General features: G+C 59.2%; 1 protein-coding gene across 1 annotated transcript; it reads left to right on the top strand.

Moving 5' to 3' along the window:
- The first annotated feature begins 233 nt into the window (after window positions 1–233).
- Window positions 234–24853, top strand: LOC125159909 (PI-PLC X domain-containing protein 1-like). The gene is given in 9 exon segments (XM_047848586.1): window positions 234–289; window positions 4724–4861; window positions 9260–9396; window positions 13704–13832; window positions 14898–14937; window positions 14940–15052; window positions 17480–17597; window positions 17600–17662; window positions 23521–24853. Coding segments are annotated over 8 exon segments (957 nt in total). The 5' UTR covers window positions 234–289; window positions 4724–4743; the 3' UTR covers window positions 23760–24853.
- Window positions 24854–25871: the final 1018 nt, after the last annotated feature.

Below are 25871 nucleotides of genomic sequence, written 5' to 3'. Positions count from 1 at the left end.
GTCCTCTGGGAGGGTCTGGTCCCTGCAGGTGGGGCTGCCCGGGACGTATGGGGCACGCCCCCCTCCCACCACGCCCTGCTCTCCCCGCTCGGGTCCTGCTAGGACGTGGGGGGTGCAGCCTGGGGCCCGTGTGGGGTTGGGCGTGACTGTCTGGAGGCGGCCCCTCCTCCTCGCGGGGGCGGGGGTTCCCGGCGTCCAATGGCGAGGCCAGAGCATTTTAGGAAGTGCTTGACTCGGCTGCTGGGGGAAGGCGCCTCGCGGGAAAGTCTGCTGGCGAGTCTGCGGCGCGGTGAGTGCCTCCGGGCGGGTGGCGGGTCCCTGCGGGGACAGTGGGGAGAGGTGGGGACGGGGTGGGGGGTCCCGGCCTGGGGCTCGGGCGGGGCGCGTCTTGTACTCAGGCCTCGCCGGAAAGTCCGCTGGAGAGTCTGCGGCGCGCGGTGAGCGCCTCTGGGCGAGTCGCGCGTCCCTGCGGGGACAGTGGGGACAGTGGGGACAGGTGGGGACGGGGTGGGGGGTCCCGGCCTGGGGCTCGGGCGGGGCGCGTCCTGGGCTTAGGCCTCGCCGGAAAGTCCGTTGGAGAGTCTGCGGCGCGCGGTGAGCGCCTCCGGGCGGGTCGCGGGTCCCTGCGGAAACAGTGGGGACAGGTGGGGACAGCGGGGGGGGGGGGGGGGTCCCGGCCTGGGGCGGGGGAGGGGCACGGCACGTCCTCCGGACCGGATGGAGGGTTAGCAAGAGGGGCCGCCACAGGCTCGACTCCGGGCTCCGCGGCCGCGGGAACTAGCCGTGGTCAGCGCTGACCCGCTCCGGGGTGGTGAGGGCGGCAGGTGCCGGTGCGTCCGCGGACCCTGCTCTGCCGCTGGCGCAGGACTTAGCGCCCCAGGTGTAATCGCGGGTCCTTGGGGCTGGGGCAAAGCCTGCGTGCGCGCAGGCGGGCCGGGGAGCGTTGGGGACCGTGAACGGGACAGAATGTCACGCGGGTTTGCCGGCGGCACGTCCGTCCTTTTATTCACCTAAGAGCTATTTCCTGAGTGCGACTGTCGCCAGCCACCACCTCCGGATGCGCCGCGTGGACACGGAGCCACCTCCCCGAAGGCTCACGAGTGGGAGGCTGCTGTGTCTCACCTGCTTGGGCCGGGAGCCTGCAAACCTGCCCTCACCCGGTTTTGTGCAATCAACCCCCTCCTTCCCAGGGCGCGCCCGAGCCCTGCCTTGATGTGATCAGAGAGGGTGGAGGCTGTCCAGCTGTCGAGGGGCTGGGCTCCGGAGAGGACATGGGGTGCTGGGGCGCCCAGGAGCTCTCGCAGGGGCTGGGGTCCGCGGAGGGGACTCAGAGTGCTGGTGCTCCCAGAACCTTCCCAGGGGCTGGGCTCAGCTGAGGGGACTTGGGGTGCTGGGGATCCCAGACCTCTCCCAGGGGCTGGGCTCAGCAGAGGGGACTCGGGGTGCTGGTGCTCCCAGGACCTTCCCAGGGGCTGGGCTCAGTGGAGGGGACTTGGGGTGCTGGGGATCTCAGACCTCTCCCAGGGGCTGGGCTCAGCAGAGAGGATTCGGGGTGCTGGGGCGCCCAGGACCTTCCCAGGGACTGGGCTCGGCTGAAGGGCCTCAGAGTGCTGGTGCTCCCAGGACCTTCCCAGGGGCTGGGCTCAGCGGAGGGGACTCGGGGTGCTGGGGATCCCATACCTCTCCCAGGGGCTGGGCTTTGGAGAGGACTCGGGGTGCCGGGTGCCCAGGATGTCTCCCAGGGGCTGGGGTCGACAGAGGGGACTCGGGGTGCTGGTGCTCCCAGGACCTTCCCCAGGGGCTGGGCTCGGCAGAGGGGACTTGGGGTGCTGATGCTCCCAGACTTCTCCTAGGGGCTAGGGTCGGTGGAGGGGACTCGGGGTGCTGGGGCTCCCAGGATGTCTCCCAGGGGCTGGGCTTAGCGGAGGGGGCTCAGGGTGCTGGTGCTCCCAGGAACTCTCGCAGGGGCTAGGCTTGGCGGAGGCGACTGGGAGTTTTGGTGCTCCCAGGACCTTCCCCTGGGGCTGGGCTCCAGAGAGGACTTGGGGTGCTGGTGCTCCCACGACCTTCCCCAGGGGCTGGGCTCAGCGGAGGCAACTCGGGGTGCTGGTGCTCCCAGGACCTCTCGCAGGGGCTAGGCTTGGCGGAGGGGACTGGGAGTTTTGGTGCTCCCAGGACCTTCCCCTGGGGCTGGGCTCCAGAGAGGACTCGGGGTGCTGGTGCTCCCACGACCTTCCCCAGGGGCTGGGCTCGGTGGAGGGGACTCGGGGGGCTGGGGTGCCGAGGAGCTCTCCCAGGTGCAGGGGCAGAGGCATCTCTTCAGGTGGACATTTCACGTCTACATGGAAACTGGCTTCACGCAGACAAACTAGTGCCCCGTTGGGCAGTTTCTCTGGGGTCTGTTGCTCCCTCCAGCTGGTAGGAACCCTAATGCCCCAGGGGCACATTCTGGGGGTGTGTTTAGTTACCTGTCAGCTGAAACTCACAGAGTGGTTTTCCTTGGAAGCAAATTGGTGAGCCCCTGGCAGATCTCAGGGTTCACCCAAGGCCTCTTCCTGGGGCCATTGAGACGTGGGCCCTGCTGGGATGGGACTGGGGAGGGCTCAGTTGGGCGGGACAAGGCCCCCTGGGCGGCAGCTGGGAGAGGCATAGCCACACCCCCTGCTCTGTGTGTCCTAGCTGGGGCTGACCACACTCCCAGATGACGTCCAGCCGACACATATAGGGGGTCCTGAGGCTGGGGCTACACGGTCCCCGGTCTGCTCACTTTCCAGACACCTGCATGGCTGGAAGGTAGGCAGTGGCCCATCTGCCCCTGGATGGCACAGTGCCTTGAGGAATGTCTCCTGTGTGCATAGGCCAGCCCCAGACCACCTGGATGCTTGCCGCCCCCCGCGGGAGGGCCGGGGTCCCACACTCACTCCTGCAGGGACACTGATGGACTGGGTGTGAGCTGGGAGAGCCCTGGGACCCACCATGAGGGAAGATGGATGGCAGGGGTGCTAGCTCTAGGACCCTCTTATGGACGGGGGGGGGGGGGGGGGTGTAGGGTTAGGGTTAGGGATCGGGCTTTTGTCTGCTGAGGCAGAATGAGAATCAATACTGTACTGTTGGCTGTTGGTGCACTCGACACAGTGTAGACAAGGAACAATTTTTTCTAACCTCTTAGATTCTGGGACCAAGACCTGCAAATTAAAATGACAAAGAGGGGGGCACCTGGGTGGCTCAGTCGGTTAAGCATCCGACTTCAGCTCAGGTCATGATCTCAGTCTGTGAGTTCAAGCCCCACGTCAGGCTCTGTGCTGACAGCTCAGAGCCTGGAGCTTGCTTCAGATTCTGTGTCTCCCTCTCTCTCTGCCCCTCCCCTGCTCATGCTCTGTCTCTCTCTGCATCAAAAATAAATAAAAACTTTTAAAAAAATATTTTAAAATGACAAAGAGGGGCCCCTGTGTGGCTCAGTCGATTGAGCATCAGCTTATCAACTGGTTTGTGAGTTTAAGCCTCGCATCAGGCTCTGCGCTGACAGTGTGAATCCTGCTTGTGATTCTCTCTCTGTCTCTCTCTCTCTCTCTCTCTCTGAAAATAAATAAATAAATAAATAAATAAATAAATAAATAAATAAAATGAAATGAAATGACAGAAGACAGATGGACAGGGTTTATTCTGGATGTTTGTAGAGGCCTTCCCAGAAGAGGAGTGGACCCAGGGAGACAGTTGGACGTTAGGCCTTATCTGCCATTTCACCAAAGGTTGATGAATTTGTGTGGAATTGAGAAGCCAGAGTGAAAGGGCTGGGGGTTGTAGGGACCCTAAATCCCGAGAAGGTAGCGGGCTGGGGGAGGCTAAAGGCAGGGTCACTGTTACTGTGCAGACCTAGGGGGGGGTGCCCTCCCCTTCCGGGTACAGGTGATGGAAGGGGACGGCTGCACAGAGGGAAATTTATACCTGCTTGCAGGAGAGGGTTAGGGTTAGGGTTAGGGTTAGGGTTAGGGTTAGACGAGGAGGGAGGAGAGTTTTTCTTGTTTCTGCTTTTCTTCAGTCTTCTTCCGCTCAAAATAACCCTTAGGGTGAAGTGGCTTATTTCCAGGGAAGCCAAGTCTGACCCCCTCACTGTGTGTACAGAGCTTCCACGGCTGGGGACGTGCTGGGGGAAGAGGCCACATGGGAATCTGGTGGCGGGTCACAGCTCAACCCAGGATGGGCTCCTGTCTTTGGGGCTCCTTTTCTGGGCAGGCGATGTCCTGTGCCCACCTCGTCGGCTTATCCTGAGAGTAAATTACACCCCATGCGTGTTCATCACCTGGCAGATGCTGGGAAGACAGTGGCCAGGGCCATAGGTTAAGGACCAGGAGACACCCCCTCCTCTCCCCTAGCCCCAGGCGTCTCCCCATTGCTTCTAAGGGAGCGCTGGCTTCCGTGGGAACAGTCTCAGATTCCCTGCACCACAGCCCAGCACCCCAACCCAGGGAGGCAGAGGGCAGGGTGCTGACCTGGGCCCCCAAGGCACCACCACCCCCAGGATTGAAGCCCTGCAGCCACAGACCTGGCCGACTGTGGCGTGTGAGCCCCTCTGCGCAGCGGGTGTGGCGGGGTGGAGGGATTAGCGCAAGACTGGAGCAGGGGGCACCGGCAGGGGGTAGCATGCACGCTTTGCCAGCGCCCCCCAGGAGAGTGGCTCTGGGCCCTTTGGTTTACGTCAGCAAAACTTTGTTTCCTTCCTCAGGTCGCGCCGAGTGGCCCCTGATGGGCGGACAGGTAAGCGCTTCTGGCAACTTCCAGGGCTGCGGCACAAATGCAGACTGGATGTCGGCACTGTGCCCCCTGCTCTGGGATGTACCTCTGCACCACCTGTCCATCCCAGGTGAGGGCTTCTGCTTCCCCCAGGGGCGCGGCCGGCCATGGGGTGGGGCCTGAGTGCACGGAAACTGCAGGGACCATGCACGCATGCACGCAATATAGGCACGCACACAACACAGACACTCATGCGTGCACACACATGCACACAGCACGGGCACACACGCATGCACACAATACAGCACACATACACATGCACACATGCACACACACACATATGGACACAAGACAGACACACATGCACACAGGAACAGGCACGCGTATGCACACATGCACACACATGTACACAGACACGCACGCATGCACACAATACGGACACACATGCATGCACACACACGCAGACAGTACAGGCACACGCATGCGGGAACATGATACAGACACACATGCGTGCACACACATGCACATAAGACAGACACGTGTGTACACATGCATGCACACAGTACAGGCACACACATACGCACACAATATGGACACATGCATGCACACAATACAGGCACACGTGCACACAATACAGCACACATACACATGCACACATGCACGCACACACGTATGGACACAAGATAGACACACATACACATGCACAGAAACAGGCACGTGTGTGCACACATGCACACACATGTACACAGACACACACGCATGCACACAATACGGACACACATGCAGACAGTACAGGCACACACATGCATGAACACGATACAGACACACATGCGTGCACACACATGCACATAAGACAGACACATGTGTACACATGTATGCACACAGTACAGGCACACATACGCACACAATATGGACACACATGTATGCACACAATACAGGCACATACGTGCACACAATATAGGCACACACGCACACAATACAGACACGCATATGTGCACACACGCACACAATGCAGTCACACATATACACACACGTGCACACAATACAGGCACACACACACATGGATGCGATACAGACACATGCACACATGATACATGCACACATACGCATGCACACACATGTACACACAGACACACAGGCACACACACACCACATGCACACACATGCACCAAATGACCGTCTTCCCTTCTCCATCTCCTTCATTCTGATGTGGCCCAGCAGGCACGTGCACAGTCCCAGGGAGTGTGGCTGAGGGGAGATGTGATGGCATAGGGATTTGGGGTACTGCTCCCCCGCCAGTCTGTCCCTCTGTGTAGGGACCCGCTAGCCCTTCAGCTGTAAGGACCGAGCACTGCGTTCCTGCGGGGCACCTCAAGCCGCCAGCTGGCCGTGAGCCATCCCTATCACAGGACCTGTGGGACCCTAGTTATGGTGTGGCCAGAGCAGCTGGCTGGCAGGTCAGGCGCAGTCGAGGAGGGCTGGGAGTGCAGGGGAGGGAGAGAGGGGCTGAGGGCAGAGGGGCAGCAGGGACAGAACCCCCCCTCTGGGGACAGAACCCTCCCTTCTGAGAACAGAACCCCCCCTCTGGGGACAGAGCCCCCCCCTCTGGGAACAGAACCCCCCTTCTGGGAAAAGAACCCCCCCTCTCTGGGGACAGAACCCCCCTCCTGGGGACAGAAGCCCTCTCTCCGGGACGCCTGCCAGGCCTGCACGGGGCACGACCTGGTGGCCCTGAGTCCTGCTGGGCTCCGTCTGGGCCCTTGCGGCTCCAGTGGCCCCGGGACCAGTGGCCGCCGCTCCCCACTGATGAGCATGTGGGCATTACCAGCCTTTTGTTTTTGCAAAAACGAAGGGCTGTAGTGGACCCACTCCGTGTCTCCACGTCCGTGCACGTGCGGTATCTGGAGATCCTCCCTCAAAAATAAGCAGGTTTCTCACCTGGGTACATTTTTGTAGTTTTTCAGATTGAGCCACGTTTTCACCCTGTCCTAGCGCTTTTCTTTGGGATTTTACGAAGACTTCTCAAAAACGTTTAAATCCTTGATTCGAATGCAGTTTCTCTTGATGGGGCAGGACCCAGTCTGGTTATTTCCCAGATGGCTGTCTGTTGTTTGTCAGCTGGACTCCCACAGTGGCCCGAGTCCCAACACCCGAATGACTTCACAGACGAGAGAGAGTCCCTGGGGGTCAGGCTGTGTCCCCGCTGGGCCCGAGGGGTGACCACACAAACCCGATTCTAGGCACTGACCAGTGCCTACAAATTCATGTCCCGCATAGCCTCAGAACGGGGCCTTATGTGGAAATAGGGTGTTTGCCGATGTGAGTAAGTGAAGGATCTGAGATGAGCCCATCCTGGGTCAGGGTGGCCCTGACTCCAATGGCAGGTGTCCTTGTAGGAGACAGAAGGGGAGACACAGACACAGAGAAGCCACGTGAAGGCAGAGGCAGAGATGAGGAGGATGGGCCCACCAGCCCAGGGACGCCTGGAGCCCCAGAAGCTGGAAGAGGCAGGAAGGACCTTCTGCTGGAGCCTCTGGAGGGACTTTGGTCCCGCCCCCTTGGATCTCAGTGGTCCTGCCCTGCCTGGATATCAGACTTCTGGCCACCAGAGCTGGGATACAATTAATTTTTGTTCTTTGAAGCCTCCCACTTTGTAAGGGAGCCACAAAAAACTCATAGAGCCAATACATAATAATTGCAGACAAATGCAAACGTGTAAGTTACAAAAAATTACATTCTCTGTGACATATATAGATTTGCCTGCAGTTTATAGTTCTATATTATAATATATATGTGAATCCATTTACATATAGGGATAATCCATTTTTATATATAAAGATATACACTGTAAACGAAAAGAAGGCCCAACTGTACAATTTTTGATCTACGTTTTCACTTAGCATAATATTGTCTGCATTTTCTGTATCAGCACATATGGAGCCACAGTATCGTCTTACTGGCTGTGTGCCCTCCGCTGACATTCGTATAGGAGTGTATGTAAGTGAGGACTGTCACTGGGCGTGGGGACCGTCCACTTCCCCATCGCAAGCTTCTCCAGGCGCATCCTGAGTCTTGGACTCTTGACCAGGTGGTGGGAGGGGATCCCTCCCACTGCCCTCTGCCTTCTTGTCATGCCCTATGGCCACGCCCCCGTCATCGGTGTCAGGAACCCCTGGCCACACCCACGTGCTCGAGGAGAGAGGTGTAACCATGCTCTCACTCCCTGGTGATCCCTCCCTGGTGATCCGAATCACAGGGTTTCCAGTTTGCCCTGGGGCCATTTTCCTTGTGGGAGGCGGTTTCCGGGTGGTTCCAGGGGATCTGTAGGGAACTCTTCCGGGACAAACAGCCACCAAGGGCCCAGGGCATGCCCTTCTTCAGGCCCATCCCCTCGTCTCCCCTCTGTGCCCCGCAGAAGCAGGTGGCCTCTGGGGAGCGTGTGGGAGTTTAGCTCCCTTAGAGGTCAGATCTGGGGAGCGGGGGCAGCTGTGGGCGGTAGGGGACGCCCCAGCACCACAGGGGAAAGGGCCCCTAGTCCCCAAGGCGCCGTGTCCAGGTGGCTGTGAAAGTGTCCTGGGGACGCTCTAACAAAGGGCCACAATCTGTGTGGTTCCAAACAGCTGTGTGAACTCACAGCTCTGGGGCCAGAAATCTGCACGGGGGTGACCTTTCAGTGCCCACAGGCCCGGCTCCTTCCGGAAGCCCCGGGGGGAATCCCTTTCTCTTTTCTCTGCTGCCTCCAGCCTCCGTCTTCTCCTTTCATACGTTTGCGTTCGGGATCGTCCTCAGAAAGATTTCCTGGCACATTCCGACAAAGCAGGACGGCTTCGTTTTTCCAGCTAAGCCTGTAAACATCGTGGGTTCCGCTGGATGGGACACAGGGCCCAGGAATCTCTCCTGATCTCGGTGCTCACTGATTGTGTCCAGCGACCAGAACGCCCCCGTTATGACACCTTAGATGCGCAAAACTGCGTCCGTCTTTGAAGTCCGCGCTCTGATGCGTTGATCTGTGGAATCGGCAGCACCGAGTCTCAGCGATTCCAGCAGCTTCGCTTATTTATACGTATTTGTGCTTATTTACACGGACGTCCCTGTACAACATGCGAACGTTCGCACCCAGTAAACGTGCCCCTTTCTTCTTCAAGAGTTTCTGGAAAACCTTCACGGACGTCAGTGCGGACGGACATGGGGGTGTTTCTCCAGGTCAGGGGGGCACGTTGGTGGCTGTGCTGGATGAGGATCACTTGGCACGGGAAGGTCCCCGAAACCAGGGGCGGTGTTCCCCGCGAGGAACCACGTGGTGTCATGTGGCATCTCCTCTGTGTCTGTGTCTCTCCTCTTGTGTCCCTTAAAAGGACACCCAGGTTTAGGGCCACCCTGGTCCTGGACGACCCTGTCCCACCGGCACGGTGGGCATGAGTTTGGGGCAGTACCCACTGCCGGGCACAGGGCGCCCAGTGGAGGGGGCTCACGGGGCGCCCGGCAGAGGGGGCTCCCGGGTGCAAAGTCCCCTCGGGTTTGCTTGCAGGGAGTCACGACACCATGACGTACTGCTTGGACAAGAAGTCGCCCATTGCACAGAGCCAGTCCCGGCTGCTGCAGCTGCTGGGCAAGGTCCTTCCCTGCATCACACGCCCCATCGTGCTCAAGTGGTCCACCACCCAGGTGAGGGGCGCGGGGCCCTGGGGCCAGCCGATCAGTGCCATCTGCCGGGTGGGTGCCCTCCCTGGCAGGGGAAACACTATTGAAAACAGACGTCCGGCCAACCCAGCAGCCATAAACAACGCATGTCCCCGTGTCTTTGTGAGGTGTTTTGCTGGCTGGAGGCAGGCCCTCACGGGATCCCACTTCAGAGCCCCCAGTCCTGGGGAACCTCCTCTGGGCCGTGCCGTTGTCCAGAGGCCTGTTTAGAGACGGGCACACGTTTGAAAAGGAGGAGAAAGAACCCACAATGACAGGTTTCTGCCCTGAATGCTCAGGGAGGGACAGGGCGGGCGGGGCCGGGTCCCCACGTCCTGAGAGGGGTCAGTCTCTCCTGTCTGATTGGGGTTTGCTCAAACTCCCTGCCAAGGCCTCTGCTCCTGGGGGTCCGAGGGCATTGTGAGCACTGGGGTGGGGGGGTTGTCCTGGGGTAGGGTGTACATGGAGAGGAAGGTCTGGGTGATGTGCAGTCTGAGGGTCACCTGGGGCATCCCGGTGCGGGGTGGGGTGACCCGGAGGGTCCCAGTGGAGGGTGGGGAGAGCAGACCCAGGGTGACCCGTGGCGTCCTGGTGGGTGATGGGGAGAGCAGACTCAGGGAGACCCAGGGCATCCTGGTGTGGGGTGGGGTGACCCAGAGGGTCCCGGTGGAGGGTAGGGAGAGCAGACCCAGGGTGACCCATGGCGTCCTGGTGGGGGGTGGGGAGAGCAGACTCAGGGAGACCCAGGGCACCCTGGTGGGGGGTGTGGTGACCTGGAGGGTCCTGGTGGGGGGGTGGGGAGAGCAGACCCAGGGTGACCTGGAGGTTCCCGGTGGGGAGTAGGTTGAGCAGACCCAGGGTGACCCGGGGCGTCCCGGTGGGGGGTGGGGAGAGCAGACTCAGGGAGACCCAGGGCATCCTGGTGGGTGGTGGGGTGACCCGGAGGGCCCCGGTGGTGGGTGGGGAGAGCAGACCCAGGGTGACCCATGACATCCTGCTGGGGAATGGGGAGAGCAGACCCAGGGTGACCCGGGGTGTCCTGGTGGGGGACAGGGAGAGCAGACTCAGGGAGACCCAGGGCATCCTGGTGGGGGGTGGGGTGACCCGGAGGGTCCTGGTGGGGGGTGGGGAGAGCAGACCCAGGGTGACCCGGGGCGTCCTGGGGGGGGGGGAGGGAGAGCAGACCCAGGGTGACCCATGGCGTCCTGGTGGGGGGTGGGGAGAGCAGACTTAGGGAGACCCAGGGCATCCTGGTGTGGGGTGGGGTGACCCGGAGGGTCCTGGTGGTGGGTGGGGAGAGCAGACCCAGGGTGACCCATGACATCCTGCTGGGGAATGGGGAGAGCACACCCAGGGTGACCTGGGGCGTCCTGGTGGGGGGTAGGGAGAGCAGACCCAGGGTGACCCGGGGTGTCCTGGTGGGGGGCGGGGAGAGCAGACTCAGGGAGACCCAGGGCATCCTGGTGGGGGGTGGGGTGACCCAGAGGGTCCTGGGTGGGGAGGGAGAGCAGACCCAGGGTGACCCATGGCGTCCTGGTGGGGGGTGGGGAGAGCAGACTCAGGGAGACCCAGGGCACCCTGGTGGGGGGTGTGGTGACCCGGAGTGTCCTGGTGGGGGGGTGGGGAGAGCAGACCCAGGGTGACCTGGAGGTTCCCGGTGGGGAGTAGGTTGAGCAGACCCAGGGTGACCCGGGGTGTCCTGGTGGGGGGTGGGGAGAGCAGACTCAGGGAGACCCAGGGCACCTTGGTGTAGGGTGGGGTGACCCAGAGGGTCCCGGTGGGGGGATGGGGAGAGCAGACCCAGGGTGACCTGGGGCTTCCCGGTGGGGGAGGGGCAGGCAGCTGGCCGTATGGCCGTCACCGCACAGTGTCAGTAAGGGAGGAGAGGCACGTGATGGTTCCAGGTTCTGGCAGCAATGCAGGACCCACCTGGGGAGCAGCCCAGCCCCCCACCGCCGCTTGTGGGGGGCTCAGGGGGTCCGAATTCTCTGCTCCCTGGACGTGTGCATTGGAAACTCTGGGTTCCCGGAGGCCCCAGTCCCGGGCTCTGGTGCTTTGTAATCGCTGCGCAGCAGGAATTCAGGTCACGAGGGCAGCAGGAATCCCTCTGGAGACCTGCCTGTCTGGAATGTGGAGAAACCAGATTCCCTACCTGTGTGAGGTGTTTGCACTGGCCAGCCTGAAATGTCACCACAGAGCCCTGCGGGAGGGGTCAGCGGGTTCGCTGCCGTCCTGGAGATGGGGTCCCGCGGTGCTGGGGTCCCAAGATGCTGGGGTCCCACCGAGCTGGGTCCCCGCGGTGCTGGGGTCCTGGGTGGTTCTGGGTCCCATGGTGCTGGGGGCCTGTGATGCTGGGGTCCTGAGTGGCGATGGGTCCCCGCAGTGCTGGGGTCCTGGACGGTGCTGGGGTCCCATGGTGCTGGGGGCCTGCAGTGCTGGGGTCCTGGGTGCTGGGTCCCCACAGTGCCATGTCCCACGGTTCTGGGGTCCCCACAGTGTTGGGTCTCTCAGTGCTGGGGTCTCATGGTGCTGGGTCCCCATGGTGCTGGGTCCTACGTGGTGGTGGGGTCCCGTGGTGCTAGGGTCCTGAGTGGCGATGGGTCCCAGCAGTGCTGGGGTCCTGGACGGTGCTGGGGTCCCACGGTGCTGGGTCCCCACAGTGCTGGGTCTGTCAGTGCTGGGGTTTCATGGTGTTGGGTCCCCACAGAGCTGGGTCCTACATGGTGGTGGGGTCCCGTGGTGCTAGGGTCCTGAGTGGTGATTGGTCCCAGCAGTGCTGGGGTCCTGGACAGTGCTGGGTCCCCACAGTGCTGGGTCTCTCAGTGCTGGGGGTCTCCTTGTGCTGGGCCCTACAGTGCTGGGGTCTCGTGGTGCTGGGTCCCCGTGGTGCTGGGGTCTCATGGTGCTGAGGGCCATGAGGAGGTCTGGGTGGGGGTATGCTGTTGTAAAGTCTGGGTGCCTCCAGGGAATCGGTTGAGGAAATAACCAGAACCGCTTGTTCATAAGCACCGGCCACAGGAAAGCATATGGGGTGCGTCCACAGCCGGGAAGCTGTGCACACCCTGAGTTTGCTGCAGAACGCCCCAGGCCACACGGTGCCATCGCTAATGCACACCGTTCGGGGAAGAAGCACCGGGGAGGGCATCATGTTAAGTTTGTAGCTCACACACCGAGGGGAAGGGGCAGGAACGCCCCATCCAGCTCCAGGGAGGTTCTCGGCGCAGCCCCCCTGTTGCGTCCCCAGGTGTAGGCAGGGATCCGCCCTGGGCGGTCAGACCGCGCGTGCGTCGTGTGACGACCTCCTCAGATCCCGCGGCTTTACTAATACACCGCGAGCACCTAGTTTACGTTCTGAAAAGACACCATACGCGTGTGAAGGGGTGTTTTACGGGAGAAAATGTGCACTTCTCGGTCCTGTGCGTCCACGACCTCAGCCCACCTGAGGCACAAGCCTGTGCCCCGGGGAGTAGCCAGCTGGGTGCTTTGCTCTCCCCGGAGTCCGCTCCTGCAGAGAGCTTGGGGTCCCTGAGCGAGGGCCGGCCTGGGCGTCAAGGCCCCTCGCAGGTGGTTCTGCACGGTGGGGGGAGAGGGGGGCGCACCTGGCTGGACCTCGCCCCCCTCCCCCCACGCACACACAGTAGGGGACACGAAAGCCTCTAGGTAGCCTCCTGAGCCCGAGTGCTGCGTGTTTCCACAGGGGGGCTCACAGGGGGGACCCTGGCTCCCTGCAGGGCCGCAAAGGACGTACAAATTACTTTCACGTTAACTCTCGCTTTTTCCATTGTCACGTTGTGTGGGAGGGTACAGCCTTTCCCTCCTTTACCCTCTCTGGATTGGATTCCTTCCTGCCTGTCCTCCTGCTGTTTGTGGCGTGGGGACGGTGCCCACCTCCGCTGACCCTCCTCCGCGCGTCCTGACCGCCAAGGGTGCAGGTGCGGCCCTGGGGGCCTGGCTCAGGGCTGCTGAGGCCCAGAGAGCGATCCTTCCCGGAGGCGGGACCCTGCAGGGCAGCGCCGAGGGGGCGTGGACGGCAGGACAGGGCCTCCCCAGGCTCCGTCTGTGGCTCACCGTGGCCAGTGTCACCCGAAAGCATGTGCCCGAGTGCCAGGCGTGCGCGGCATCCGGACCGCAGCCGGCACCTAGAACAGCTCTTGATTCGACCTCAGACAGCGTGGCCCAGAGGGGGGCATCTCCGGCCGGACCGTGAGCCCTGGACGGGAGGGGGGGGGGGGCAGTGAGCCGAGGCGGGAGCCCCACGGCCCCCAGCAGCGACGACGGAGCTCTGTCCACAGGTGCTGGGTATCACGGAGCAGCTGGACGCCGGGGTGCGGTACCTGGACCTGCGGGTCGCGCACATGCCGGAGGGTTCGGAGAACAACCTGCACTTCGTGCACATGGTGTACTCGACTGCGCTGGTGGAGGTGCGGGGGGAGGGGCAGGGGAATGGGGGCGCGGGGGGGGGCAGGGGAGGGGGATGGTATACACGACTGCGCTGGGGGAGGTGCGGGGGGAGGGGCAGGGGAATGGGGGCGCGGGGGGGGGGCAGGGGAGGGGGATGGTATACACGACTGCGCTGGGGGAGGTGCGGGGGGGCGGAGGGGGAGGGGAAGGTGCGGGGGGGGGGGAGAGTGGGAGGGGAGGTGCGGGGGGGGGCGGAGGGGGAGGGGGAGGTGCGGGGGGGGGGGGAGAGTGGGAGGGGAGGTGGGGGGGCGGGGGGCGGGGGGGGGGCAGGAGAGGGGGATGGTGTACTCCACTGCACTGGTGGAGGTGTGGGGGGTGCAGGGGGTCACGGGGTTGAGGAGGGGGGGCGTGGGGGAAGGGGGGAGGGGAGGAGTGCGAGGTCGCAGAGGGAGGGCAGGGCGGCTGGCGCAGGGAGGGGCTGGGGTGCTGGACGGGCTGCGGCGGGGAGGCCTGCACGCGGTGATGCGCACCCTTGTGGGGTCCAGCCGTCCAGAGGTTACGCCTGTTGAGCTCCTGGGTTTTGCAAACCTGGGGCCGCTTGTCTTCTGCCTTTGCTTGGGGCTTGGGGTGTCTTGCACTGTCTCCTCCGCCACAGCCTGAGTGGCTCTGAAGTCCGAATATGACGAGTCACCGTCCCGCTCAGCCTGACTCCCCCCTGCCATCCAGGACGCCTGGGGCCGGGTGACACCATTCCGGGACCTCACTCCACATGCCACTTGCCGGGCTTTGCGGGTTCCCTGCACTTGCAGACTTCACACCTTTGCACACACGGTGCCCTGTGCAGTGAGCGTGCACACACGTGGCCACACACACACACACACGCAAGCATATGCTTCTCCCCGAGGATAATGGCTGGCGGCCCGGCGGTCGTTGGTGAGGCTGCATTGGCTATTTGTTGGCCCAGGACCCAGGCCCGTTTGCCCAGTGGGTTCTGTTTGCGGAAGGCCCTTGGGCCTGTGGGAGTGTCCTCAGCTTCCTGGCCCCCCTCGGGACGGTCCGACTGAGCCCCTCTCTCTCTTGTGCAGGACACCCTCACGGAGATCTCAGAGTGGCTGGAGAGCCACCCCAGGAGGTGGTCATCCTGGCCTGCAGGGACTTCGATGGCCTGACGGACAACCTGCATGAGTACCTAGTGGCCTGTATCAACAATATCTTTGGGGACATGCTGTGTCCCCGAGGGGTAGGAAGGGCCCCTTTGGCGCAGGTGGGGGGCAGGAGTATGACTGTAGGCTCCCCTGCGTGCTTGGTTCTGCTGTGCATGATGGTGAGATAATTCCGGTGCTGGGGGTGGGGGCACTGCTGGAGTGCTCTCTGTGATGCGCCCAGGGAGAAAGACCACTGCCCACCCCCCGCCCACAGTGTGCCCCGCGCACCACTGTGCCACATACACAACCTGGGAGTGCGAGGTCCAGGCGGGGACGAGGCTGGGAGTCTGAGGTCCAGGCAGGGCCGAGGCCTGTCTCCTGGGCGTGTAGACCCGTCTTCCCGCTGTGTCCTCACGTGGTCGTCCCTCTGTGCATGTCTGTGTCTTCATCCGCCCTTCTCCAGTCCTATTGGATCAGGGCTCATCCTAATGATCTGATTGTACCTCCGTTATCTACTTCAAGACCCCACCTCCAAATACAGTCACGTTCTGGGGTATCGGGGTGAGGACTTCAACTTAAGAATTCAGAGGGGACATGGTTGAGCCCACAACACACCTGGTCTTTGTGATCCAGATAATTGGTGCCATTTGCTGACGACGGCTAGAGTGACCCTCCCTGGGTCTTCGGGAAGCTGAAAAGTTAACTCCATACCCATTTGGGGTCCATTTTACATCACTTTGTTGGGCGTTTCTCCAAGTTCGTCCTATGAGCCTGGTCTGGGGCCAAAACAAGACAGTGGGGCTGCTGTGACCCAGGGCACCCAGGTGCTCGGGGCTTCTGAGGGAAGGTGGCAGGAGCAGCTGTTAGGGGACAGACGGCCAGGCTGAGTCTCCAGAGGGAACGTCACAGAGGGGAGACGGAAGAGGGTGGGAGGTCCACGTACAAAATCACTGGTCCTTCGAGCACTGGTCCTTGTAGTAACATGTGCTTGACCTTCCTGACACACCTGGCTATTCGACGGGCAGGGCCTCTGGGGGGTCAGCGTGAGCTCAGGATGCTGTTGGTAACACTTCTGTCTGGGTCACAGACATTCCAGAGGCCAAGGAGCAGTTGTAGATGCTGCCTGCCCCCCACCTCATGTCCCTACTACAGGCACCCCAATGATGCCACATCCCTGCGTCTCTCAGACACCCTGATAACCGACCACCGTTGCTCTCAGACACCCGATCCTCCACCATCAGTGTCTCTCACACTCCCCGATACTCCACCATCAGTCTCTCACCCCGATCCTCCACCATCAGTCTCTCTCACCCTGTTCTCCACCATCAGTCTCTCTCACATACTCAATCCTCCACCATCAGTCTCTCAGCCCAATCCTCCACCATCAGTTTCTCTCAGACAACCGATCCTCCACCATCAGTTTCTCACCTTCATCCTCCACCATCAGTCTCTCACACACCCCGATCCTCCACCATCAGTCTCTCTCACCCTGTTCTCAACCATCAGTCTCTCTCACACACGCAATCCTCCACCATCAGTCTCTCACCCCAATCCTCCACCATCAGTCTCTCTCAGACAACCGATACTCCACCATCAGTTTATCACCTTCATCCTCCACCATCAGTCTCTCTCACCCCGGTCTCCACCATGAGTCTCTCACACACCTTGATCCTCTACCATCAGTCTCTCACCCCGATCCTCCACCATCAGTCTCTCACCCTCATTCTCCACCATCAGTCTCTCACACACCCCGATCCTCTACCATCAGTCTCTCTCACCCTGTTCTCTACCACCAGTCTGTTTCACTCCCCAATCCTCCACCATCAGTCTCTCACCCTCATCCTCCACCATCAGTCTCTCTCACCCTGTTCTCCACCACCAGTCTGTTTCACTCCCCAATCCTCCACCATCAGTCTCTCACCCCCATCTTCCACCATCAGTCTTTCTCACCCTCTCTCCACCATCAGTCTCTCTCAGACACCCTCATCCTCCACCATCAGTCTCTCACCCCCATCCTCCACCATCAGGTCTCTCTCTCACACACCCGATCCTCCACCATCAGTCTCTCACCCCTATCCTCCACCATCAGTCTCTCTCACCCTGTTCTCCACCACCAGTCTGTTTCACTCCCCAATCCTCCACCATCAGTCTCTCACACTCCCCAATCCTCCACCATCAGTCTCTCACCCCCATCTTCCACCATCAGTCTTTCTCACCCTCTCTCCACCATCAGTCTCTCTCAGACACCCTCATCCTCCACCATCAGTCTCTCACCCCCATCCTCCACCATCAGTCTCTCACACTCCCCAATCCTCCACCATCAGTCTCTCACCCCCCATCCTCCACCATCAGTCTCTCACCCTCATCCTCCACCATCAGTCTCTCACCCCCATCCTCCACCATCAGTCTCTCACACACCCGATCCTCCACCATCAGTCTCTCACCCCCATCCTCCACCATCAGTCTCTCACACTCCTCGACCAGTCTCTCTCAGGTACCCGCTACTCTTCCTTCCTCTCCAGGAGGTGCCGACATTGAACCAGCTGTGGACACGCGGCCAGCAGGTCATTCTGTCCTACGAGGAGGCGAGTGTCGTGAGCCGGCACAGGGAGCTGTGGCCTGGGATCCCCTACTGGTGGGGGACCAGGTGAAACCCCAGGAGCTCATCCACTACCTGGAGCACATGAAGAGGTGTGGCCGCCCAGGTGAGCAGTGTGGGTCGGTCACACATGGCACCTGCAGGGCTCACGCACACGTTATCGCTCACAGGTTTGCTTTCGGCTCTTGGGGAAGAACTTTAGAAGTCATGTAGCGTGTGTGTGTGTGTGTGTGTGTGCGTAACATGTATGGACACGTGTGTGGCTGTGTACGCACGTGTCTTACGTGGGTACGTGTACATGTGTGCACGGATGCACAGAGGTACGGATAAGTCCATACACACGACGCGGTTTGAAGTGTTGGGGTTCTGAGCCGACGGCCAAGAAAGAAAGGATTGTTGCGCGGTCTTGGGTGCAAACAGGTGCTTTCATTACAGCGGGGGGACAGGACTGTGGGCGGAACGGGGTTGTGAGGGGTGACTGTAACTTGGGAGGTGGGGGAGGTGAAGGGACGGAAGTTCCAGACGGATTTCTATGCTAACGAGGACTCCGGAGGCTGGAGGCCTGGCTGTTGTCAAGCTAAGGTCATTTCCCCTCTAGCAACGCAGGAACTTTAAGGGGGTAGGGAGTTGCTGGAGAGACGTTTCACTCTGAGGGTGTCAAGAGTTCGCCAATGGCCGCAGGTTATAAGGACATTTAATCCGCACCTCTGCCTTTGTTTCCCACATCTTTCCCCCCTGAACAATGTTGACTCTTACATCTTTGGGTTTTGTTTTTTTTTTAAACGTTTATTTATTTTTGAGACCGAAAGAGACAGAGCATGAACGGGGGAGGGGCAGAGAGAGAGGGAGACACAGAATCGGAAACAGGCTCCAGGCTCTGAGCTGTCGGCACAGCACCGAGCCCGACGCGGGGCTCGAACTCACGGGCTGAGGGGATTCTCAGTCTCTCTCCCTGTGCCCCCTCCCCCCAACTCTCTCTCTCAATCTAGAGGTAAAAATAGAAACAAACAAAACCAAAAAACCAAAAAAAAAAAAAATTAGTATTTACAAAGACGTGTTGAAACATAATTTTTCCCTGCAATTACCCTCATTTGGAGAAGTAGCCAAGTCAAGACTCATCTGTTTGTAAACCGAATCCAGTGCTAATAAACTCGGCCTAATTATTTACATCACCTCAGCAGGAATAGTGATAAGCCATACAGATTTTTTTAAATTTGCTTTGCAAATTTCGTAAGGAATCTCTCAACTGAGCCAAGCGCAGCCTCTCCAGGCCAGAAGCCAAGCCAAGTACTTCCGTCAGACCTGCCTGCTGTACCTGTAGAATTGGGCCAACTCCTGGTCACAAGGTCCCCAAATATCCTGAGGTTCCTGCACCTGCCAGGAAGTGACCTGTACTCGCCTGGTGAGGCTGCTGGGAGCTGTGTGAGCAGGTACCCGGCCAACGTTTCCAAGGGGCTCGATGGCTCCGTGTTTCGTAAAGTCAACCTTAGTTCCTTAGAGCTGTCTGGTCATATGTGAGTCTACACAGGTCACTCACAAATAGGACATTCCGGAAACTTCAGGAATTTCGGGGCACCTGGGTGGCTAAGTCATTTCGGTCGGATGAGTGTCGACTCTTGATTTCGACCCTCCCCTGCTCAAGCTCGCTGGTGCAAAAAGAAAACAAACTTAAAAAAAAAAAAAACACTTTAGGAATTGCATAGTCTCCAGAATAGTTCTAGCATTTGCCCTAAGACCTATTATTTATTTAATGATGCTTCCTGAGTCACCTAACAACGTACCAAAGAAGCAAATCTAATTGGTCAAAAAGACTTTATTTACAATTTAAATCTTGGGGAAGTTTGTTTAAAAAGCCTTAAAGAAGTTACAAAGCACACGCCTTAATAGGATTACCTACCATACAAAGTTATTTATTTAACCAAGGAGGCAATAAAAGATTCCAAAGGCAAGTGTGTAGGGTTATACGGTTATTAGCAAAACTTAGCTCTTTTAACACTGAGGTTTAAGTAATCAAAGACCTGATAAACAGAAAATGTAGAAACTGGCTTGCTTGGCAGGTAACACAGAAAAAAACCCTTTGTTTACATGTTCTTATCAAAAGCAGGCTAACAATCCAAAAAAAGTCCTTTTTTATTATTTTATTTTATTTTATTTTTTAAATTGTTTTTTAACGTTTATTTATTTTTGAGACAGGGAGAGACAGAGCATGAACAGGGGAGGGGCAGAGAGAGAGGGAGACACAGAATCGGAAACAGGCTCCAGGCTCTGAGCTGTCAGCACAGAACCCGACGTGGGGCTCGAACTCATGGACCGTGAGATCATGACCTGAGCCGAAGTCGGACGCTTAACCGACCGAGCCACCAGGCGCCCCAAAAGTCCTTTTTTATAACAGAGAAGTCAGAATTCCGAACTTCTACCAGTGTACTTTTAAAATCCCCTCATTATGGGGCGCCTGGGTGGCTCAGTTGGTTGAGAATCCAACTCTTGGTTTCAACGCACGTCATGATCTCACAGTTTGTGAGTTTGAGCCCCACATGGGGCTCTGTGCTGACAGTGTGGAGTGTCTCTCTCTCTCTCTCTCTCTCTCAAAATAAATACACATAAAAAAAATCCATGCATTTCAACTTTAGTCCTGACCACACACAAAATTCCTTTCCAAAGATTTCCCTTCTTAAACCCTCTACACCTTTTTTTTTCTTTTCATCCAGTGTTGTTTCCCTTATTTCCATCAGGGTTAATTACGTTTAGCAGCATTTTCAAAAATGTTTATTTATTTTTGAGAAGGACTGTGAGTGGGGGAGGGACAGAGAGAGAGGAAGACAGAGGATGTGAAGCCGGCTCCAGGCTCTGTGCTGAGAGCCGTGAGCCCGCTGTGGGGTTTGAACCCACGAACTGCACGATCATGACCCGAGCCGAAGCCAGACGCTTAACCGACTGAGCCACCCGGGCTCCCGTTTAGCAGAATTTTTCGTGTTAGAAACCTTAGTCTCCAGTGGAAATTAACTGGTAACCAATTGTAAACTGTTCAGCCAGAAGTCTCTAGATGGCAGATTTATGAATCTAAAATTTAAAGCACAAATTAAATGAAAACATTTAAGCACAAAGCATGTTTTCCAGCAGATTTAAATGCCCTGAGTTTCTCTGCAGTAAGAAGCCGAAAAACCACAAACCTACGTTCAGTAATCAATCCATGCTTCAGGGCCACGTCCTATTAGGGAAAGGTCTGGATGCCCAAGGAATTCAGTCCAATTTGTCATCGCAGCAAAGCTTTAAAAGTCTCGGGTCACCGCAGACTTTGCAAGCTATGTTAAGAACACCCGTGAAAACTGAGACAGAAATCAAGCATCATTTTAGGTCGTCTTTTTGCTGACCAGTTGCGACAGACATAACACGACCTGACCTCACCTTTAGTGAGTCCGAATAGAATAGCAGCGTGGTATTTAAGGCTCGTGCGTCTAAAGACAGGTGCATCTTAAGTAAACCGACAAATTTAAATTAGCTTAAACACCGAATTATATTCTGCTTGTGTCCATTTGAAAGCCAATTAGCTTGTTCCCCACTGTCAGTTTTTCGGGGATGCGGGCAGGGATCTCTGAAGTGGGCGCTCTGAGTCCGGGGCCGGTGTTTGCTCCTTGCGGGAGGGGAGGGGGAGCCCGGGCTCCGAGCTGGGCCAGGAACCGGTGGTGGGCCAGGAACTGGGCCACCCAAGGTGGTAGGAAATAAGGAGGAGAGGCAAAAGAGGAGAGACGCCCCAGAAGGCAGAGAAAGGGGTTCCCGATGGATTCTAAGCCTCGTAGGCTCGGACAGATGAGCAGACTCCGTGGGGTTTTCCACCACAGTGGACGCGTGCTGTTTTCACAGCTGCTTGGGAACATTCCAGAAAGTCCCCGTCCCGAGGCAGACTAACCACAGCTGGCTCCGATGATCGCGGCCGTGAGCCCGGGAAATGACTTCGGGAGAAGCCCCTGCATCTATTTGACGAGGAGCAGACAGGGTCAGCGTCCCCTTTGCTAGGACGGCCTGGGTGCCATCGGGAGGACGCCTGTCTACATAATTATCGCAAGGGAGTTTGCTGGCCTGCGCCAGACACATCCTGCCAGAGCCGCTTAGGTCCGGGCTGATGTGGAAAATGTTGGGGTTCGGAGGCGGCAGCCCAGCAAGCATTCTCGAGACGTTTTTGGTGCAACAGGTGGCTTTATCAAAGCGCAGGGACCGGGCCCGTGGGCGGGAAGTGCTGCTCAGGGATGGAGGAGAGGCTGGTTATACACTCGTGTGAGCTGGGGGCGGTGAGGTCAAGGGAAGCGCCCAGAAGGACCTTCCTATGCTAAGGAAGATCAGGGATCCTCAGGGATCCTGGAGGCCCGGCTGGCGGCTGGCGTCAGGCTGCCGGTGTTTTTCCCTCTAGCAAAGCCTGAACGTTAGGACAGAGGACGTTCCCGGAGAAATCGCGGACTCGTGAGCGCTGCCCAGGGATCGTCAGTGGGCTGCAGCTTGTAAGAAATTCCATTGTGTCTGCGTTTCCTTTTTGCTTTAATTCCCTGCGTCACGTACACACGCACGACGCACGTACGCACATCCACGAGACATCTACGTGTGTGTACGTACGTGGACACGCACTTGTGGTATCGCTAGCGAGGTGCGGAGACCCGGTCTACAGCCTGCCCCAGCTCTGCGCTGCAGCTGTGCGACACGCGTCGTGGGCAGTGTGCTGTGCTCGCGCCCACACGCGCGGTACAGACTCCCACACGTGCTGCACGCGCGCCCACGCGGGCGGTGCCCGACCCACATGCACTCCACAAGCATCCACACGCACTCACACGCTCTACGTGCACCCCACGAGGTCTACACGCACCCACACGCGCGCCACACGCACCCACACACGCTCTAGACGCACCCATGCCCTCCACACGCAGTCTACACGCACCCACACGTCTAAATGCACCCACACGCGCTCTGCACACACCCACACGCGCACTACACACACCACGCACCCACACGCTCTCCGCACGCACCTACACGCGCCACACACACCCACATGTCCTCTACACACACCCACAGACGCTCTAGACTCACCCACACGTCTACACGCACCCACACGCGCTCTGCACACACACAGGCTCCACACACACCCACACGCGCTCCGAGCATGCCTCCTGCTCGCCCTGTCACGCCTCTGTGTGCTCACAAACCTGTTTCAGAGGCCATGTTGTCACCCGAGAGACGGACATAAGGCCCGGCCCCGAGGCCACCCGAGAAGCCTGTTGTGACGTGGTATCTCGCGCTCTCGTGTTTCTCCGGTTGACAAGCGTGCACTCTGAGGGTTAGAAGGAAAACCGTCGGGGAGACACCAAAAGTCTGACCGTGGCCGCCTGCCAACTCGCCTGTGGTGGGGGTGGGGGGCTCTCAGACCTTTGTCCAGGGGTTCCCACCCACACAGGTGCTGAGCCCCTCCCGGAGATTCTGCGATGTGTCTGAGGATTCTGGGCCCCCCCCCCCGAAATCCGCTGGCTGACACGCGGTGTGTGAGTGTCCATTTGCCGCTGTGACAAATAGTGGTTACTGTGTCCAGCACACGGGTGGGATGTGCACGTCGCTGGGGACATTATTCCGTCCAGCACGTGGGAGGGACATCTCTGGGGACATTCGTGTGTCCGCCGCTCAGGGTCAAGGGGTGGACGTCTGTGGGGACATCAGTGTGTCCGTCATGTGGGGGGTTGGGGCATGGTCATCTCTGGGGACGTTATTCCGTCCACTACACGGGAATCAAGACATGCACGTCCCTGCGGACATTATCTGTCCCCATGCTGGGTGGCAGGAGTCTGGCACTGATGTGGACACGTGTGTCCCCGCCGTCGGAACCCTAATCTGCACGCGGCTCTGAGAGTCTGTGCTCAGAAGCGTGTGGACACGAGGGCGGGGGAGGCTGACAGCTGTGGCACCAGCTTCCTCTCCTTCCTGTTCCAGGTGGGCTGTTCGTGGCGGGCATCAACCTCACGGAGAACCTGACGTACATCCTGGCGCACCCGTCCGAGTCCTTGGAGAAGATGACGCTCCCCAACCTGCCGTACCTGCGTGCGTGGGTGCGCGAGCAGTGCCCTGGGCCGGGCGTGCGGTGCACCAACATCATCGCGGGGGACTTCATCGGGGCGGACACGTTTGTCAGCGACGTCATCAGGCTCAACGACAAGCTGCTGCGACGCTGACACAGAGCGCCGGGGGGGGGGGGGGGGCGGAGGACGCGGGGCAGGGTCCACCTTCCCCCATCCACGGAGCACCCCCCGAGGGGGCACCCAGCCTCGCGGCTCCCGGGGGCGGGAGTGGAAAGCACACACTGGTGATCAGCAGAGACGTGTGGTCGAATCCTCAGAGGAAGAAGGGCCCGGAACCTGGGATCTGCTTCTTCAGGTTTAGCTGCAGCCGTGGCTTCCGTGGGCGGGTGCCGTGACTGCCGTGGGGCATCCCCTCGCCTGGGGCTGTGGCGACAGCAGGATGACGTATGACACTTTCCCGGAGCTGCATAAAACCCGAAAGTACGGCGTCTGTGGGGTAGGACTGGGCATGTCCGATCCACGGAGAAAACCACTAAAACGGGGAAGAGATACTGCGGTTTCCGATGAAACCACCGCACGTTTGCTTGTCCCCAGGCCACGGTTCCTGGGGCTGCTTCTACTCTGGCTTTTCCGACAGGGATGGAAGGGGCCCTCGAAGGAGTGTTTGGCACTCACTCCCTCACTTTCCAGACGCCTCCCTGGCGCTCTCTTCGAGCCAGTGTGGGCCCGCACGCGTGACGGGCAGCTGGGTGCCCACCCTGGGCGCTGCCGTGGCATCCGGGGGCCCGCCGGGAGGCCACCTTCAGGCATCCCCGGAAATTAGGCCAAGTGGTGCTGGGGTTTCCCCTCTCTGGCACACGTGCCATTCTTCTCCCAGGACCACGTTGGGCAGTGGTCAGTTTTCCAACATCCTTGTTCTGTGGTTTCTTAGGGTCTGTCTGTCCGTCTGTCTGTCTCTATTTGCCCAAGATGCGAACTCTCTTTTGTTCTTTTCTCTGTTCGTGGTGCTCTGGCGTCTGGGGGCCTTGCGGCTCCCCCCCTCAGGGCTAGCGGATTCCTAATCAGAGACGCCAACCACGGGCTCGGGAGCACACGCTATATGCGAGCAAAGCAACGCCATCATCCAGCCTGCGCTCGCCAAGCCCACATGCATAGGCTTCGAGCTGACCCCTGAGCCGACACGGGCACGCGCTGGAGATACTGTGGGTTTCGGTCCAGCGAAACTGCAATAAAATGTGTCAGATGAATTTTTGGTTTCCCGGGACATACAAAAGTTGTGTGTTGACGAAGGAGTCTATTAACACACCGATCGCGTGGTGTCCAGAAAAACAGTGCTCGTGCCTTAACTGAAACATACCGTATCGCTCCAAAAAAAAAAAAAAAAAAAAAATGCTAACCATCCCCTGAGCTGTCGGTGAGTCCCCGCCACCGGGCGGAGATCACCTTAACGGACACGGTCATAACAAAAACGGAAACACAGCAAGAATGACCAACCTGGGGCGCAGACACAGGAAGTGAGGGGATGTGGTTGGAAAAGTGGGGCCGGCAGCCTGGCAGGACACTTTAGGTTTGTGCAACATGCGGTGTCTAGGAAGAACCACGGCGGGGGGGGGGGGGGGGGGGGGGGGGCGCCGGTGTCCCGCTGTCACGTCTGCCTTTCCCACGGAAACTGCGTGGCCTCATGCAAATTTCTGCCCCAAACGGGTTTTCCTTGCAGCTCAGGGGCAGCACACCCCACCCCCTGGGGCAACATACTTAGTAAATTCTCCTGGCGGCTGGCCGCCTCCGGGAGTGAAAACCCCGAGGGTGTGCATGAGGCCGTGCTCCCCGTGAGGGGCAGGACAGCATTGCTCCGCTTCCCCAGTACCCAGGGATCCAGCCGCGTGGACGCAACGTCACAAGTCCCGCGTTGCTCACACGACCTTGACGGTTCTGGCCCTTTCAGCTTCTCAGCCCAACGGTGAACCCCGATGGTGTGTGGGTGTTCCTCTCCCCTACGAAGGGCTCCCTGGGGTTCCTGTGTGTCTCGTGTTCCGGAGCATTCTGCCTCCGATGGAGGAGGACATTAGGCTTTCTCCAGGTAGTCTTGAAGACGACGCTTTCCTCCGGGTTGGAGTGTGGTCTTTTCAGGTGCAAGGGGTCATTTTCCAGAACATCCGCTTGTGTTTTCGGTATGCGGATGCCATCGTTCCAGGAGCGGCCGGAGGCCCAGGAACTGGAAGCTCGAAGCCCGCAGGGGACGGCGCCGGACGTGATGCTGCGTTC

The sequence above is a fragment of the Prionailurus viverrinus genome, unplaced genomic scaffold, assembly GCF_022837055.1.
Source record: "Prionailurus viverrinus isolate Anna unplaced genomic scaffold, UM_Priviv_1.0 scaffold_89, whole genome shotgun sequence".
Lineage (NCBI taxonomy): Eukaryota > Metazoa > Chordata > Mammalia > Carnivora > Felidae > Prionailurus > Prionailurus viverrinus.
Note: the sequence above shows the minus strand (reverse complement) of the source record. Positions and strands in the feature narration are given on the sequence as shown.